Raw genomic sequence first — 18,471 nt, 5'->3', positions numbered from 1 at the left:
GATAACTCTAGTAGGTGTCCTGATCCCTTCTCAACCACCCTAATGGTGAGCAACATTCCCCTCTTTTTGCTGAACAATGCTGGAGGAAGTAAGTCCATGGAATGTCATCTCCACCTAACCTTAAAAACAAGGCAGGCATAACCATGATGTTCAGAGGGGACGGGAAGACTCAGTTCCAAAAACATACAAAAAGAGACGTTAAAATCCCAACTCCCAATCTCCATAGGGCTTAAACAGCAACATAAAAATGGGAGGGTATTGACCCAATCCATCTCCCCCACTGCCGATAATCAACATCCCAGTGACCAGTGCCTGAAGCCTTGTGACTGGTGGATCACAGGTGCCCAGTCATCAGTCAAAAAACAATCCAGCAATGACAATCTAACAGATGAGCCCACTTCAAATATATCTGATCAAGATCACTACTCTACACTCTCACAAAGGAGTAATTCACTTATTTCTGTCACTGGGACACTGATCATCATCAAGCATGAACTTATCAATGGATAAATATAGTAATCAAGCTTTAGATTTAAGATTTTAATGAGAAAATAAATTTTATAAACATCTCACCCATGATAATAATAACTTGTTTATACAATTACTTCATAACTAACCAATTGTTTCTTTTTAAATTCACGCTGTGAAATGATAATTTTTCAGTTTGTGAAAATTTATAAACACTGAAATATTATGATCTGAAATATTCCATAGTCTATAAGATTAGTTTTTCCACAATAACATACCAGAAAAATGTCATAGTGCCATCATCAGTAATATCCTTCCGCCTGTTTCTGTCAGCCTCCCAGTCATAAGCTGTTGCTGAATGCAACCTATGGTATGCTGACTTCTTATTTCCATCCACAGCTGCCATTTTAACATCTGATAAATGGGTGGAATCTTGGATGTGTAGCTGATAATGCACTATAGGAAGTATGATCTGTGATAAAGTCTTCTACCATCAAAATACAAAATAGAATGCCAGCTGCCTAGCCACTACAGCTCCCTCTATTTCTGTATTTTATCTTCTGTGTGATGTGCACATCTGTGAATAATGCAAAAGCTCAGACCAATCCAAGTCACTTCTGCCACCTGTAGAAGAAATAGAGACTCAAAACAAGTTTCTGCAATAAAATAGCATAGTCCCATACTAAATCAACACAGTCCCAATTTTAACCAGTCCTACAATTTACATCCTCTAATCCATGTTCAAGAGGATGGATTGAAATAATTCTTTGGTATATCTACAAATATATTTCAATCATCCTTGATGTTTCAAACATTTATTTACAACCTGTTTCATCTCCATGTTTGATCTGTGTACAATACATGCAAGAAAGATGTATTTATCCTGCAAAGAAGAGACCTACTTTAAGGTTGTGTGTAACCAACAAAGACCTACTTTGAGGTTGTGTGTAACCAACAGAGACCTACTCTGAGGTTGTGTGTAACCTACAGTGATGCTCAATATCACAATGAAATGCCATCACAGCTTATGGCTGAGTAAGACACTCAACTGTGTGCAACATTTTGCAAATAAGCTAATTAATTTTTTTCATTTCTGAACTGAAAGAATGATTTGAATAGAGGTTCAACTTGACAGAAAGGGTAAACAAAGGCAATATTACATGATTACCATATCTAAAGTGGCAGGTTTTAAAAAATCCTTTGAACAAGTGAATTTTCAAATGGGGAAAGCAGATTATGAATTCCCATCTATGGCACTGTATATAAAAAGTGAAAAAGGCATTGTAACTTAATGTGATGTGTTTTAAAAAGAAATGCTGGTTGGTTGGTTTTCAATGGCATTTTAAGCACTTTATTTGGCTAGATCATGTCAAGGAAAGGAACATATTACAATCGTGTGAAAACATGTTTTGTCATCTATTTAGGGTGAATCATATAGGGAAGGTAAAAAAAACTGAATGGGAAAGTAAAAATCTTAAAGTTATTTGCCCATTTTAAAGCAAACTTTCAGAAACTTTTGAAGTCATTGGTGAGGAATTAAAATATTGAATAGACCAAAAGTATTGCATCTGAAAGCCCACTAGAGTGTTGGCTTATTTACCAATGATAAAAAAGCAACTGGCTAGTGTTAGGGAGGTCCTATGTTTGTGCCCAGTTCAGCTACACATTTTCTCCCTTGTATCATAGACAACAGCTCTAAAAAAACAATAATAAATTAAACATACCTTATATGCACTCAAGTTTCATTATTCCAATGTAATGCACAAACTAGACAATCGAGTTTCATTAATCCAATGTAATATGCCTTGTATACACTCTGGTCTCATTACTCCAATGAAACACACCTTACAAACACCCAATCTTAATAAGCCAATGACATGCTCAGGTTTCATTAACCAAATCATATACACTCTGAATACACTCCCATTTCATTAATGCAATAAAACACACCTTAAATACACTCCAGTCTCATTCTAATCCAATGAAATACACCTTATATACACTCCAGTCTCATTCTAATCCAATGAAATACACCTTATATACACTCCAGTCTCATTCTAATCCAATGAAATACACCTTATATACACTCCAGTCTCATTCTATTCCAATGAAATACACCTTATATACACTCCAGTCTCATTCTAATCCAATGAAATACACCTTATAAATCTCATTAATGCAAAGAAATACATCTAATTAAATTCCAGTCTCATTAATGCAATGAAATACACCTTATATAAACTATAACCTTGTTAATCTGATAAAACACACCTTATAAACCACCTGTCTCATTAAGTCAATGAAATAAAGCAAAATATTCACCCCATCTAAAAAACTCAATGAAATGCAGCTTATAAACACCCCATCTCATTAACCCAAATGAAATACACCTAATAAACACCTAAATCTCATTATTGCAATGAAATATACCATATATACACCCCGTCTCATTAACTTATTGAAAAATACCTAAGAAACACTTAAATCTCATTATTGCAACGAAATATACCATAATAACACCCTGTCTCATAACCCCAATGAAATACATACAATAAACACATAAATCTCATTACTGCAACAAAATATATCATATAAACACCTAAATCTCATTAATGCAACAAAATATACCATGTAAACACCCTGTCTCATTAATTAAATGAAATAAATCGAAATAAACACCCGATTTCAATACAAAGAAATACATCTTATATAGACATAAATCATATTAATCTAATGAAATACACCTTACATACACTTCTGTCCCATTAATCCAATTAAACACACCCTATTATACACTCTAAACTCATTAATGCAAGGAATACATACAACCGGTCTACTTGATTGAATTAAATAATCTTATATACATTCCAGTCTCCTTAATCCAAATTCCATTTATTCATCAACTGCATTTACATGACTCTTTGGTTGGAAATATTTATTGAAAGACAGGTCTTGCAAATATTATCAATTTACTTAACAGTCAAATTCATCAGACAATTTTAATAGGAAAGATTGCTACTAGATAACAGCTGGTACCAAATGTTTTGAATCTATAAGATTTAACTTTTAAAAAATATATACAGACCCAAACTGTAATGATACATGTCCCTAAGATTATGTACACTAGTTATGTATATTGTATATTTCATGTACTTTTTCAAGGCTTTCCTTATCAGCTGTAAGCTGGAATATTTACCTGGCTACTTTTACTTTACACCCAGCTACTTTAAAAGAAACTATGTATCCCCATTGGGGAATGCCCCTCCCCCCACCTACTTTGGCAACTACCTCCAAATTCAAATCGAATGAAAGGCCCTGCTTTTTGTTAAAACTGATCCCCTCTCATCTGTATTAGTTTAATATGTATCAGTCACTTTCTGGAATGTTTACTGTAATCCTCAATGTAAATAGTTAAATTTCTTTCTATTATCCACATTGTAAACTGAACTCTCCTTATAGGAAATAAAGAATGATTAACAGTGTGAATAGTTTCCAGTGTTGCCCGTTAGTAGATGTACTTATTCCAGTTCTGTTTGGCTGGAGACTGATTCACCACCACCAATCTTGTCATATTACTATGATCATGCCACTGGCTGATAATACAACCACTCTTACCATACACTGTGTTCACACCACCTGGCTGATAAGATACACTAACAAATCTCCAGTGAAACATTCACATCATCATGCACTGATAGGAAATAAAAGTGACCTTACACCACTGTAAAAATTTTCTCCTGACCACCTCCTGAATACAAGGTTAAATCAGTGACATGACTGTACATGTAGTTAGTTACCTGGGAATCAATTCTTTTCTTTTAGGGGAAATAAATGGGAGGTGGGGAGAGAAGAAATGATATTACAGGAGTTAAGTCTTTAAAATTTCACTCACCTTGTTTGGCTAGTACAACTATATACTCAACCAGCTATTATTATAGAAATATAAAAGTTTATAATTTTTAATGACCTGAATTTGACTTTGAAAGGTTATTTTCTGGAACTTATATTCTGTGACCCTTCTAACACAAGTTCAGCCCTATTCCATCAACTGAAACTGAGCAGGCTACTCCAGATACCATCAACTTGTCAAAAAGATTGTAGTTCTGCTAATATAAATATTTTCCTCAATAAGCATCCAGATACTTTACACAAACGAAAAAAAGAAAGTATGTGTTTGTTAAACTTTTTCAGGCATTAAAAAATGGAGAAACAGAATTTATAATGAGAAAATTTATTGTCATCCTTGTACCAATCATTACAAAATTATTATTAATGGTTAATTGATTTGATTGCCTCATAATCATAGGTTCAGAGAGAAGCTTACAGACATTAGTAATTTACTGGTGCCTATTGATGAATGGAGAAAATACATACAAAAGCATTATACTGCTCCGGTGGCCTAGCGGTTAGAGTGTCCGCCTCAGATGCGGGAGGTTGTGGGTTCGATCCCTGGCCGAGTCATATCAAAGACTTACAAAAATGGTACTAACAGCTACCTCACTTGGCACTCAGCATTAAGAGGTTAGTATTAGGACTGGTCAGAATGGTGTCAGGATAATGTGACTGGGTGGGATATCATGCTAGATGTCTGTGGCATGATACCCCGGTGCTAGACATCACTGTAAACTGCCACACTGCTGACATTGTAGCGATATGACTGATTTTTTTTTAAAGTTACGTTAAAAATCCAAAATCACAGACAACAAACACACAAAAGCATTAACTTTGATTGGGTATAAATACTGAGAAATACTATTTGATTGGCTTATTTCAGAAATAAATACCACTCCTGTGGTGGTCTAGTGGTCAGAGTGTTCACCTCAGATGTGGTTGGTCATGAGTTTGAACCCAGCCAAGCCATATTAAAGACTTTTAAAAAATGGTAATAACAGCTACCTCGCTAGGCACTCAGCATTAAGAGGTTAGTGTTAAGACTAGTCGGCCTTGTGCCAGGATAATGTGACTGGTTGGGACATCATACTACATGTTTGTGGCATCCTGGTGCTAGACAGCATTATAAAGTACCACACTGGAGACATCGTAGCAATATGACTGGAAAATTGTTAAAGCTATGTTAAAAATCCATATCACACACACACATTTCAGAGAAAACTTAAGACATGTTTAAGGTACAGATGCTGAAATCAGTAAACATATGAAATCCTTTCTTCTAGCTTTTGTGGAAATAAATTTACCAACTTTCAGAGAAAAACAAAACCATTTTGAAAAGAAAATTCAGAGAATGGAAATATATTCAGAAAATAAAACAATTACTATTACTTTTCAGTCCAATTAATCATAATATCAAAATACAATGGCGATATACAAATATATTTGGTGAAAATACATGCAGAAAAATGAGCACACAAGTAACACTAACGTATACTGGATTATGATTTCACTGTTTCTCTCTGTTGATACATTAAACAATGAATTCTTATTGAATTATGGGATCCTTTACAAACCTTGAATAAATTACAAAGATAAATATAAAGAAACAGTAAAGCACTTGGAACAAAAGTGACAATTATTTTGAACTCAGGCTCAAGAACAGACATACAAGATTCAGTACAAATGCAAATTATCAATGGTGCTGGTATTATGGATACGAAAGGAACAGAGAGAGAGAGGAGATATTCTATCTATATTTTGGACACACATGACAAAATGAATGGTAGTAGCCATAACTGTTTTAAGTTTAACTGGAAACAGCATGATTGAAATATCAGGTCTATAAATTTACTTAATCTAATCTGTACAGTAACATTTGTGTTATTTAGCAGCTCATCAGATTTAAATGTATTAACATTTTAGAGATATTTCTTACTTAATAGTCTTCTTATTTAAGCAAAATGCTGACATTAAAAAGGATAGTGAAATGTATCTACTATGTCCTGTTAATATATGTGCCACAATTTCTTTTCAGATAGATGTTTATCAAAATTGTTCCACCTTCCAGTCCGAATTGTAAACCTATGTATCATTTCATGGAACTTGCAGTCAGAAATAATTTCTTTTGCATTTCATTCCTGTTTGCATTTTGGCTCTCATCTCATTTTTTCATTTACAGTGCCATAAATGCATTCGCATTTATTGCTGCCATTTACTATTTTCTTTCAGTTTTGTTTCTTTGGAACTTAATAGAAATGAATTTACTGGAGTCAGATTTTCCATTTTCAAGAGGACATAACTATTGCTTTCATATGTTGTGTTATTAATAATGTGTTTTAATAAAACAGCAGTGACCTGAATGCAAACGACAGCACTGAATGAAATAAATGATATAAGCACTATTACAATAATTGAAAATATATCGTTGAAGAGTATCTGTCAGCAGATTTTTGCTCAGTTGGTTTTATTCAAATAAAAAAATTGTAGTTTCAACAACCAGTCATAATATCATTCCATTAGTGACAGTTGTTGTGCCTAACTCAACAAAAGCAATGTCACAGCTTGTAAGGAGTGTAAAATTGTGTCAGTGTAAATTCTCAAATCATAGATTGTCATGTATAATGACTTTCAACTTTGGAAATTTACCAGCACCATCTTCCATTTCTGGTTATCATCATCATTCTGTGTTCTGTTTTGAATCTGATTATTTAGAAAGGTAAATTTGTTTCATGTCTGTATAAGCCGAGGTACAGACAGTACTGCTAATAGCACATGGTTTGCATCATATATGCTAGCAGGATGTGTTAGAGGACTTATCTTTACTCACATGTGCTGTATATCATCAATGGGAGGTAATCTATGTATGGAACCAGATCTAAGGGAGGTAATCCAATTACATGTTTACAAATATTGATGTGATCAGTATGTACATGTACAACTTGAATGAAGTAATGTGTAAATCTTGAACTGATAAAAACAGGAAATTAGACTGACTTTTGTATTGTAGCTCTAGTCTACTGTTGAAAGAAAAAACAAGCTCATGTGACAGCTGGTCATCTTTTGCCAGTCTACTGTATGTGGATAAAAGTTTTATTACTGCTACTCCTTTGAACTATTTGGAGGAAGGTAATGAAACTTAGTACACAGTTTCATCCTGAGGCCTAGTTGGTCTTGATGTAAACTGTACTCCTACAACCTGGATGACTACCATAGTGACTGTCTTGAAAAACATACTGTAACTATTCCTGCTAAACAGATAATCATATTGACATAAGGTTTCAATTTAAAAAATTCCTATGATACTTACTTGATAAATGCAAATGGTGGCAATGTGACCCCCAAAATGCTGGCCATCCTTAGAGTCTTGTCATTGATTTTCCTCCTAAAGCGATCAATATGTAATTTTCACTAAATGACTTCTTATGATATGCAGATTTTCTTAAATGAAATTGGCAATAATCTGACATTCAGCATGGCCATCATGGTGACCGTCTTGAAATTCTAGTTATCACTATTTCTCCTGAATGGATGAACATATCAACATAGAGTTTCACTCAAATGCATGTTATGAAGTCTGGTGTAGCTTAAATTGAAATGGTGCCAATCTGACCTTCAACATAGTAGCCACCTTGAAAATCCAAATATCTTGTTATGACTGCACCTACTGAACAGACAGTTGTATTGAAATCGGGTGTCAGCCAGATTCAACTGAAAACCAATGATTTGTTCAATGAAGCTTAGTGTGTGTGTGTGTTTTGGATTTTTTTGATGTAGCAATAACAATTTTTCAGCCATATCGCTATGACATCTGCAGTGTAGCAGTTTATAGTTGATGCCTAGCACTGGAGCATCATGCCAGACATGTAGCAACTTGTCCCACCTAGTCAAATTAACCTGACACCAGGCCGACCAGTCCAAACACTAGCCACTTAGTGCTGAGCGCCAAGTGATGCAGCTGTTAGTATCATTTTTATCAGTATTTGGTATGACTTGGCCAGGGTTCGAACCCGTGACCTCCCACATTTTAGGCGGGCACTTTAACCACTTGGCCACCTGAGAACGGGAACTGCAGCTATGGGCCCATTACATACAAATTTCCAACAATATCTTGTACTGAAAATTTCAAGTCGATAAGGTCATTAAAAAAATTAACTCACCACTAAATCTCTTGAACAGAATACAATCTTATCTCCCTCAAGAACTGAGAAAGATATTTTACAAGGCATATATCATGCCACACCTAGAATATTGACGTTCAGCTGTGGTAATAGTGGTGCGGACAATCAAGAAAGATTACTGAAATTTTAAAAAAGAACAGCTAGAGTTATTACTGAAGCTGATTTAGATACATCATCAACAAATCTAATTATCTTAAAATTTATCAAAAATGTTAATATGTATGAACTAAGATCCATTTCAAACAACAATTATATTTACCTAATCCAAATTCAGAGTTTTATAAGAAGCGTTTTGCTTTCTCTGGAACCAAACTATGGAATTCCATACCACCTAATATAAAAAGTCAGATGACTCATACCTAGCTTTCAGAAAGCTTCTTAGTCAACATCTACAGAAACAAACATGATTTTGTTTAAATCAGAACTACTACTCTTTAAATATCATTGTTATATCATAAACTCACCAATAGCATTTTACACATGTTGACTACTACCCTTTGTATAAATCCTGTAAATATTCTTCCTTATATCAATATATCAGTTATATACTTTTTAAAAGCATTTGTTGTCTTAAGACACCTCATCTCATAAAAATTGTGTATATTATATATAAAAACTACTGAAAATGTGCAGTGGTTTCTTTTTTGTCCTTCCCCAAAAGGATCCTAAGGGTGGTATGTATTATCTGGGGGTCCAGGGGAGTTTATTACAATAATGTAATATATTGCAAACCTGTTACTTCATTCCAAAGAAATATCATTTTGAAAAAATAACTATGTAAAACTTATAACAATACTAAACAATGTCATGATGTTCATTGTCACATCAACTTCATCTCCAATAATTTTAATGCTGGAATTATTGCATATGCATATCAGTATTCACATAATTTGTCCATAATTGCAGCAAATATTATATTATATTTCTCTTTTCAGAAAAAAAATATGCGAATCACCCAAATACATCAACAGTATATAAATAAAAACATAAATTCACATGTCTCTTCCCCCACTGGACACAGCCTATTGATACTGATATGCCAGTCTTGGTGAATATTTCTTTTGTTTTCCTTTTTGTCACCACAGACGTTTTTGGATCAGTTTTCTATCTTCCTTTTTTTTCTCAACAAGAATTTTTTTCCCTTTCAAGCACCTCCTCATAATTTTCCCTTTCAAGTATCTCCGACTGTAATTTGTGCTTCTGATATTAAATTTCTTGTGTGCAGTTTCTTTTGTAGGTGTTGTCTGCTGCTCCAAAACTCTTCCAACTGTGATTAGTTTAGTTTAAATCTTCTTGCAATGATCACAAACTGCGAGTCCTATGGTGCTCAGTGTTCTTATAAAATGGGTACCTACACTTCCATTTACTTTCTGCTTCAGCCACTGCCATTTACACACATTTTTCAAACATTTATCCAAACTATTTGTTATTTTCCCTCTCGAAAACTCGACAAGCCATGTTTTGCAAGCATGCTTATGTGACTTTCACAAAATATTAAATAAATAAATAAATAGACAAAAGAATTACTTACCAATACAAAACATTCCAACAGTATACATAAATCACAGCATTTGTCTTGTGTTCGCCGATTTTTCACATCAATGTTATGTTTATCGCAAAACAAATATGGCGACTTCGCCCGCATGTCTTATGGAGGTCAACTTGGTGAAATGCGTACGTTCGAAATTAAATGTGGGTACTTATATATTTGTTCCAAAAAACATATTTGGTATTGAAAGATTAAAATGTGTATTTTGTAACGATATGTTGAAAACTGAAATTCAACGTTGGTGAGTTGAAAAAAATTAGCGAGACTTTAGGGACTATTTTCTCAACACAGGGTCATCATATGCAAATTTTCAAATCACCATCGTTAACATCATTCATTCCCCATTCAATTGACAAATACCTCATTAATATTCATGAGGTTCTAGTGACCCACATTTGCAAAACAAACACAGTGGTGTCAATGCGCGCACACAGGAAATAGCAATTAACTAAGAGCCGTCACTTTTGATAACTGATTGATAATTACATGACCATATGGTTATACAATAAAAAGTACATATTAATTACATTTATATGCTTTTGAAGATAATTTAAAGCCCCTTTTATTATTGCCCAGTTCACCAATAAAAAATAGGCACTATCTGTGGTTGCTAATTTTATACTCCAATAGTTTAGCTATAAAATTTTAAATGAAAAGAAGTAAGAATAAATGAATAAAGCCCTTTAGGGTCTGAAACATAAGCTGATACCATAAATCTGCATTAATGGATAGCAATACAAGGAGTAGCATTTTTTAATATAACAGCAAATCCTCTCACTCCTAACATTTAAATGGCTCAGAAGATATAATAGCCTAGCATTACAATGACAAGAATTGCTTCAAGCTAAAGTTGTCGGCATTTCAGACTTCATTTTATATAACTCGAAGCATTTTCTTTACTTGCAGCAAACTACTGTCAACTAAACTTCTGAAAATTGTGTCACCAGCTACATGCTATCGTGATAACAACGCAATCAAATGGCCGCTACGAAACACATGACGTTCTGAAATAGATGTAACGACGATATATTATGCATCACCATCCCTGGGTTTTACTTTTAAAAGTGAAGTCAAACAGTACCTTACAGACATACATACAGTTTTTAAATAATAATAATAATAATAATGATAATAATAATAATAATATAGTCTTTCTGAGACTCGAAAACTAGAGTCCAACCAAAGGTAGAGACACTTGAACACAAATATCTTCAGTCATGAAAATCAGTTTATCATTTTGTTACCAAACACTGATATTCATAACAAAGCCATTAAACTCTGCAAAATAAAACGAAATTATAAATGAACCCTTCAACCATTTGAAACTGATCAACTTACCGGTTAAGTCGTTATATTGGGCTCCAACTTGGAATATGCCATTTCTCGAGAAATTGCGCACAACAACTTGGAATTTCTAATTGTTGCGCTCTTTCTCGAGAAATTGCGTGGTCGTTGGCTCAAACTTGGAATAGCCATTTCTCGAGAAATTGCGCGCAACAACTTGTAAATTCTAAGCACTAGTCTACTATTTAATTTTTTCATATTAGTTTTCAATGATTTATATATTTATTTAAAATCTTTATATTTATTTAATCTGATTTTCGTTTCCATGTTATTTTTTTAATATGTTAAATAAGTTTCCAAAAAATATTTGTGCTTAAAATATATGTTTGTAAAAATATTTAATAAAATAATAATATATTTAAATTTGGATGTATTTTGTATTCTTTGTTTCTTTCTGTCTTCTGCCATTTTTTAAAAATTAATCCTTTTAAATACTATTGTAAATCTAGGAAAGGTCTTGGAACATATTAAACATCTCAAGGGACTATTACTATTGTCCCACTGAACTTATTGGAGTTATTCCAAGTTGTTGCATGATGCTTGCATGCAACATTTTGGAATTTAATACTGGAAAGATGGATTTAAATGTAGGAAAGGTCTCAAGTGGAGATGTAGCACAAAATTAAAATTTGGAACATATTAAACATCTCAAGAGACTATTACTGTTGCCCAATAGGGTTATATTTCACAGCCTAGGGTGTTTATTCTAAGTTGTTGCATCATGCCACCATACCTTTTTTTTAAATTTTAGTTCTGAAAAGACTAATTTCAAGGTAGGAGATACCTAGAGGGGAGATGTTGCATAACATTAATAGTAGGAAGATATTAAATGTCCAAAGTATCTATTAATATTGACCCATAGACTTGTATTTCACAGTTATGGGGGTTACTTCAGTGAACGTTGTGTGATGCATACATGCCATTTTTTTAAAAATTAATCCTTTAAAATTATATTGTAAATCTAGGAAAAGTCTTCAACGGAGTTGTTGCAGAAATTGAATATTTGGAACATATTAAAGGTCTAAGGATCTTGTTATTGTTGTCCCACTGAACTTATTTTCAAGGTAGGAGATACCTAGAGGGGAATCTTATGATTCTCTAGCTGTACCCAATTAATATCTAATATCATTCACGAAATCTGGTGTCTTCATAAGCAAAAATTGGTCTCAAAAAGGAGCACAATAATTTGTACATTAGTGTTTGTTTCTTAAATAATCAGGAATCTTATGACTCTCTAGCTGTACCTATCATTACACCAGGGGAGATGTGAATGATATCCCCATTCCTTTCCAACACAGTTCGATAGAAAGATGCTGTAAGCAGTTTGACTTTTAATGCTTGTAATAACGATCAACCTTCGTCTTACCTCAACTTGGGCTTCACGGCTGACATTCTCATTTTCATCTTCTGCTTCTGGTGCACTGGCGGTCTGTTCTTCAGATTATTTCAACAAATGCCAGATCATTTGGAATCTGAATACATCATTTCATTTGTTGAGTTAAATCATTTCATTTCATACTACGTAATTTCATTTAATAATATGTCATTTGGAAGCAGATTTGATCAATCCGTTTTGTTCTTTAAATCATTTAATTTAATACCACATCATTTGGAATCTGAATTCATCATTTCATTTGTTGAGTTAAATCATTTCATTTCATACTATGTAATTTCATTTAATAATATATCATTTGGAAGCAGATATCATCATTCCGTTTTGTTCTTTAAATCATTTTATTTAATACCAGATCATTTCATTTAACGACACATCATTTGAAATCTGAATTCATTATTTCATTATCGGGGTTCAATCATTTCATTTCATGCTACATCATTTCATATCACACAACATCATTTGGATATTGAATTCATCATTCTGTTTAATGGGTTAAATCATTTAATTTCACTCTACATCATTTAATTTAATACCATGTTATTTGAAATCTAAATGCATCATTCGGTTTTGTTCGTTAAATCATTTCATGTGACACCACATCATTTGGAATCTGGATTTATCATTTCATTTGCTAGGTTAAATCATTTGATTTCATACTAGATCATTTGATTAATGTAATTTTGGCGGTGACGGCTGCCCATAAAACTGTCAACTGAATCACTAAACCTAAACAGAAACTAACATTGTATGAGAGGAAGCCACATATGCCAGGGAGCTGGGCCATCACCATGATAGGTGGCCTCCATTGCTGCAATTTTCTCCTCCAGTACCCGATTCCCTCTCTCCACCAATCCTTCAGACTGAGGATGACGCGGACGTCCATGAACAATATCACTTAACCCTGGCCACTGCTGCAGGAGTCTATCAAGAGCTCCAAACTCTGATCCATTATCTGTATGCAGAATGGCTGGTATTCCAATGATACTAAACATATGGGACAAAGCGAGATTAACCTCTGCTTGAGTCTTCTGGACCAGTGGTGCTAGTAAGTGGAACACTTACTGAAGTGATCCATCAGGTGGAGTATATACTTATAACCACCTGATGGCTTCCTCATCATGTTAACAAGGTCAACCTGCAAATATTAATGTAAAATTATTAATGATTTTTATCAAGCCTGTTTTTCTGCTGTTTTCATAAATTGCCAAATAGCAAATGTATATTTCCTTTCTTTGTATTTTTTTACAGCAATATGAAATAAAAATAATGATCCATAGTGATTAGGAAGAATGTTGACAAGTATGAATTTCCTATAATTTTAGTATGGAACAGGAGATAATAGAACTATCTTTGTACATGATATATACAGATAAATGTATTTATCAATTAGTGATAGTACTGTTACACATATATAGACTCACAAATGCAGCAAGATTATTAACCATTGTTGAACACACCTGACAATGACAGAAAAAGCCTTGGCTGATTATAACTCTGGCTGGGGCTTGTATAACTTGTGCCTTATTCCTACTGCATGTCCTGCACATGCTGATGTACTTTAGAACAGCACTTTTGGGCAGGCCTTCATATTGATCAGCAACCTGGGTAAAAAGAATTAAAAATAGATTATAAGCTTATCAAGAAAATGTAGTTCCAAAATATGTAACAAAGTTATGTATAGAAATAGAAATATTATGAGACAGTTTATTTTTTAAATATGACATCATATTTAACAAATATAAAGAAACTAATTTGATAATAATAGTAATAATAATAATTATGCCAGTCTCCAATTTGGCTGAAAATATAATGCATATTGGTGCCACCGGCCCGTACAAAATAAACCAACTGGTCAAGGCACGGATTTCTGATACCTTGTGTATTTTTACTTATTCCTTCCCATGTAGAGCGGTCTGATGGAGTGTGTTTAATGTTGGATGGATGAAAGCTTAATACATTTTATTGTATTATACCTTGTGTAGCATTACACGTTCCTTCCCATGGCCAGTGGCCTGATGGAGTGCCTTCAATGTTGGATCGAAGTCCTTGATGGGTACTACAATCAGTCTGCCACTTGTCTGAAAATATTAATTGCAAGATTTGATAAGAATTAGGCATCAACTGGAATAAAAATTCCAGGCCTTGTTATAGCCATTACTCACTTGATTACAGCAGGCCTCATTACACTGATTACAGGCCTTGTTACAATACTCCAGGTGTTGATACAATGATTATTGACAAGATCTGTTAGGGCCTAGTCACAGTGATTGCTGACTTGATAACTGCAGGCCTTTTTACAATGATTACTAACCTGATTACCACAGGCTTTGTTAAAGTGATTACTGACTATTTCCACCCTTGCCATAGTTAATAATAACTCGATTACTATAGATCTTGTCATAATGATTTCTGACTTGATTACTTTGAGTCTCATTATAGTGAATGAAAGTTGTAAATTTTTCTCCTTAACTTACATGAGCTGAAGTTGCTCCCGAGATTTTTCGGTCTCGGATTCGCTTGGGTACAGTCAAGACTCTGGTATGGACCCCATCTTCTCCGTGTATGGACATTGATCCATAACCCTTCTGCTGAACCTGTTAGTATAAGCAAATACAAGTAATGATTGCCAAGTTTTGTCATCTTTTTATGTTGGTATTCTATTGTTCTCAACCTTCTTTATCTTCTTTTTTAATTAATAGATCAACAAATAAGACTACTTAAAGAGATAGTTTTGTTTGCTATTTTTAAATACTTTTAAAAATGGTGTATTATTATCAGTCATTTTTTGCCACCTACAATGTAGTATATGTTATACTGTTTTCATATGTGCATACCTTACCAATTATCAAGGTTGTTAGCATTATCTCTGATTTGTATTGGTAATTTTAGCATTTGGGTCTTTCAGCTTCCCATAGATTATTCTGTCAATGAGATTATAAAAGGTGGTCATCTCTACTGATCCATAGTCTTATAATTATATATGACTTCGATTCTTTTCTCCCATTTTCATACAAGTTTACTTGATTTTCCAGAATTAAACTTTCTTTTGTACACAAAAATATTATGACAGTTAAATTATACTGATATAAATGAAATTATTTTTAATTAACTTTACTATTTCCATTAGCAACTCTTGTGTGGATACATTAAGCATATATATACACATACACTCATACATACATAAATATTTTATACATTTCTTGAACTTCAGTATTTGACCCTATTTCCTTCACTATCCCTAAATCATGATACAATTCCTCATACATCCTATAGCTGTTGGTTATTTCTACTGCTTTAAATTATGCATTATTCTAATATAACTCTGGCTTTATCTATGGACATAATCCAGACCATATGTGTATTTATAGTCTATGTAAAATAAATGTTTTCCTTCATTTATTGTTATATGATGTTAAACATACATTGACAATATATTGTTGGTTTCATGTACCTCTTCTATACCACACCTTAATTGTAATAGAATGTATGATTTAATTCAAATTCACACAATAAGGTGTCTGTGTGGTTTTATAGCACACCTTGTCCAGGTAACAAGGAAATTTCTGTATTAGTGTGAAAACAATTCCATCCATAGTGTGAAATAAATGCACAAGGAAGGATATCAAACCATGACCAAACTTAATCTCTATTAATACAAATATTCTGTAGGTTTGTTCAAGTAATTGTTCTGTATGCAGGTCAGTGTATAAAACTGTGAAACTGCTGAGGTGACTTGTTCGATGGATAAATCTCATAACAACTTCAATTAGCATAATTTAGTCATATACTGTGTTACTCCGTGTTCATTTACAGGTTCCAGTTGCCAATTAGTGATTATGTTGAATATTTCTTACACTGTAAAACTCTTTAAAACATGGTTCCATCTGTGCTAAATGAACTTGAAGGCTGTGATTAATTTATTCATGAGAGCAGATTGTATATTAGACAACATACTAAAATGATTTAATTAAAAAGAATAAAGATATAAATGGTACTATTATAGATAAAAATGAATTTCTAATACATCATTATGAAGATGATAAAACATTAATTTTGGATGGATTGGAAAAAGCTCTTACAAATACAATGCATGCAAAGATATCAGGCCTTAATGTAGGTTTGTTCAAGTAATTGTTCTGTATACAGGTCAGTGTATAAAACTGTGAAACTGCTGAGGTGACTGCTGAGAGAAAGCAAGACTATTATAGGACTCATGAAAAACAGCTACATCTATTTGTGTATAGAGTATAATTTATGCTGGGTAGTTGATAGTTTCACAATATGAAGCATTATCTTCTCTACATATTTAAGTCACATAATAAATATTAATTATGATCGTAAATTAGATGACATCAATAGACTAATGACTCTGTGGTTGTAGATAGTTCTTATCCCCTATGGGAAAAATATTGTGATAAAATCACTTTCTTTTTTCAAATTAAATCAGATATTAATAAGTTTACCAAATCCTCCAGATTGGTTCATTATAAAAATTAAAAAGTTTAATCTACAAGAACTTGTGGAAAGAATCAGTTGACAAGATAAAATGAAAAATAAATAAAAGTTATGAAGAAGGGGGGGCTTGCAATGATTGACTTAAAAAATGTCATTTGTTCACTCAAAATTACAGAAGACAAGACTTATGTAGAAAAAGAATTGCAAGGTAGTCCGTGGGATGGCTACCAATGTACAGGGAATATGAAATTAAAATATAAAAAAATGATTTGCATTATGACCGTGACTTCGGTTTATGTTACGGCTACCATCAGTAGTCAATACACTATTACAATTCAACTTTTGCCATAATTTCGCTGGGTTGTTACTATTCTCTTCAACTGTGTTACAAAAATAGTTAGATTTGCTGCAGAATTCCTCTGCACTTGATTTCTAACTTAAAAATGTATTTTTTTTAAAAGCAGCATAATTCATACGGTATGTTCACTGCAAGCCAAGTACAAAGCATTTATTAGATAAATTGATTGATGTTATGTAAACATATTTATTAACATTTATTTGCGTAAATCAAAATGAATTTGATAGGCTTATAAATGTTGATTCCAAATATAAACAAGAAAACAAGTTTCAAAGTTTTAAATCATTGCTCAGCAATAGCTGCTGAGTTTAGGAAATATGGAAACTTCATTTTAATAGTCATTAATACAGTTTATAATCTATTTGTACTTTGATGAAATTGTTCACAAGTGAATGTCACAACCTGTCTTAAATTTAACTTTAAACCGATGAAAGCAATGGGAAAATATACTTACTTTATGCTTTAACTTCGCCAATTTCGCTGACGAATTGTTGCAGAAACCTACAACATCTTGAACTTTCCCATCTAGAAGACTGAATACATTATTGACAAACACCTTCGTCACAGATTTATTTGTGGTCTTGTTGCTTACGTATTTTTCCGTGCAGAACGATTCAAAAATATCTCTGTCAAACATCCTCCATTCTTAACACTCTAGTGAAACTTATATCGGTTCGCGAGGTAACGCAATTTCTCGAGAAAAAGCGCAACAACTCGGGATTCCGAATTGTTGCGTTATTCCAAGTTGAAGCCCAACAGTGACAAGCTGCTTAAAAATAATTGATCATCATGTCCAATGAGACGACGGAAAAATCATGTTTATTGCGAGGAA

The 18,471-nt window shown here is 33.2% G+C and overlaps 2 protein-coding genes across 2 annotated transcripts in view; both read right to left on the bottom strand.

Moving 5' to 3' along the window:
• Positions 1 to 11,480, bottom strand: part of LOC149785285 (phosphatidylserine synthase 2-like) — an 81,086-nt gene extending 69,606 nt beyond the window's left edge. The window contains exons 1-2 of the mRNA XM_089979160.1: positions 11,425 to 11,480; positions 747 to 1,092 (exon numbers count right to left, since the gene is read on the bottom strand). Coding sequence (XP_089835286.1) covers positions 747 to 874 — 128 coding nt within the window. The 5' untranslated portion in view covers positions 875 to 1,092; positions 11,425 to 11,480. The remainder of the gene's footprint in view (positions 1 to 746; positions 1,093 to 11,424) is intronic.
• A 2,083-nt stretch (positions 11,481 to 13,563) lies between these two features.
• On the bottom strand, positions 13,564 to 18,276 carry LOC149785284 (SCAN domain-containing protein 3-like). The gene is made up of 6 exons (XM_089979898.1): positions 18,094 to 18,276; positions 15,301 to 15,420; positions 14,800 to 14,904; positions 14,284 to 14,427; positions 13,889 to 13,961; positions 13,564 to 13,778 (listed from the first exon to the last, which is right to left on the bottom strand). The coding sequence occupies exons 1-6, from the start codon at positions 18,274 to 18,276 to the stop codon at positions 13,564 to 13,566; spliced, it is 840 nt and encodes a 279-aa protein (XP_089836024.1).
• Between the last annotated feature and the right edge of the window lie 195 nt (positions 18,277 to 18,471).

Source organism: Sinohyriopsis cumingii, chromosome 13 (assembly GCF_028554795.1).
Source record: "Sinohyriopsis cumingii isolate HCF-2022 chromosome 13, ASM2855479v2, whole genome shotgun sequence".
Classification (NCBI taxonomy): Eukaryota; Metazoa; Mollusca; class Bivalvia; order Unionida; family Unionidae; genus Sinohyriopsis; species Sinohyriopsis cumingii.
The sequence above is the reverse complement of the archived record's forward strand: the minus strand, read 5'-3'. Positions and strand labels throughout refer to the sequence as shown.

What these genes read in the sequence shown, in the direction of transcription:
- LOC149785284 (XM_089979898.1), bottom strand. Translation starts at nt 18,276, where the DNA reads ATGTTTGACAGAGATATTTTTGAATCGTTCTGCACGGAAAAATACGTA. An exon ending in TGGCGAAGTTAAAGCATAAA is followed by an intron (nt 15,421 to 18,093) that starts GTAAGTATATTT and finishes TTATACTAACAG; the next exon opens with GTTCAGCAGAAGGGTTATGG. An exon ending in AACGTGTAATGCTACACAAG is followed by an intron (nt 14,428 to 14,799) that starts GTATAATACAAT and finishes CTTTTTACCCAG; the next exon opens with GTTGCTGATCAATATGAAGG.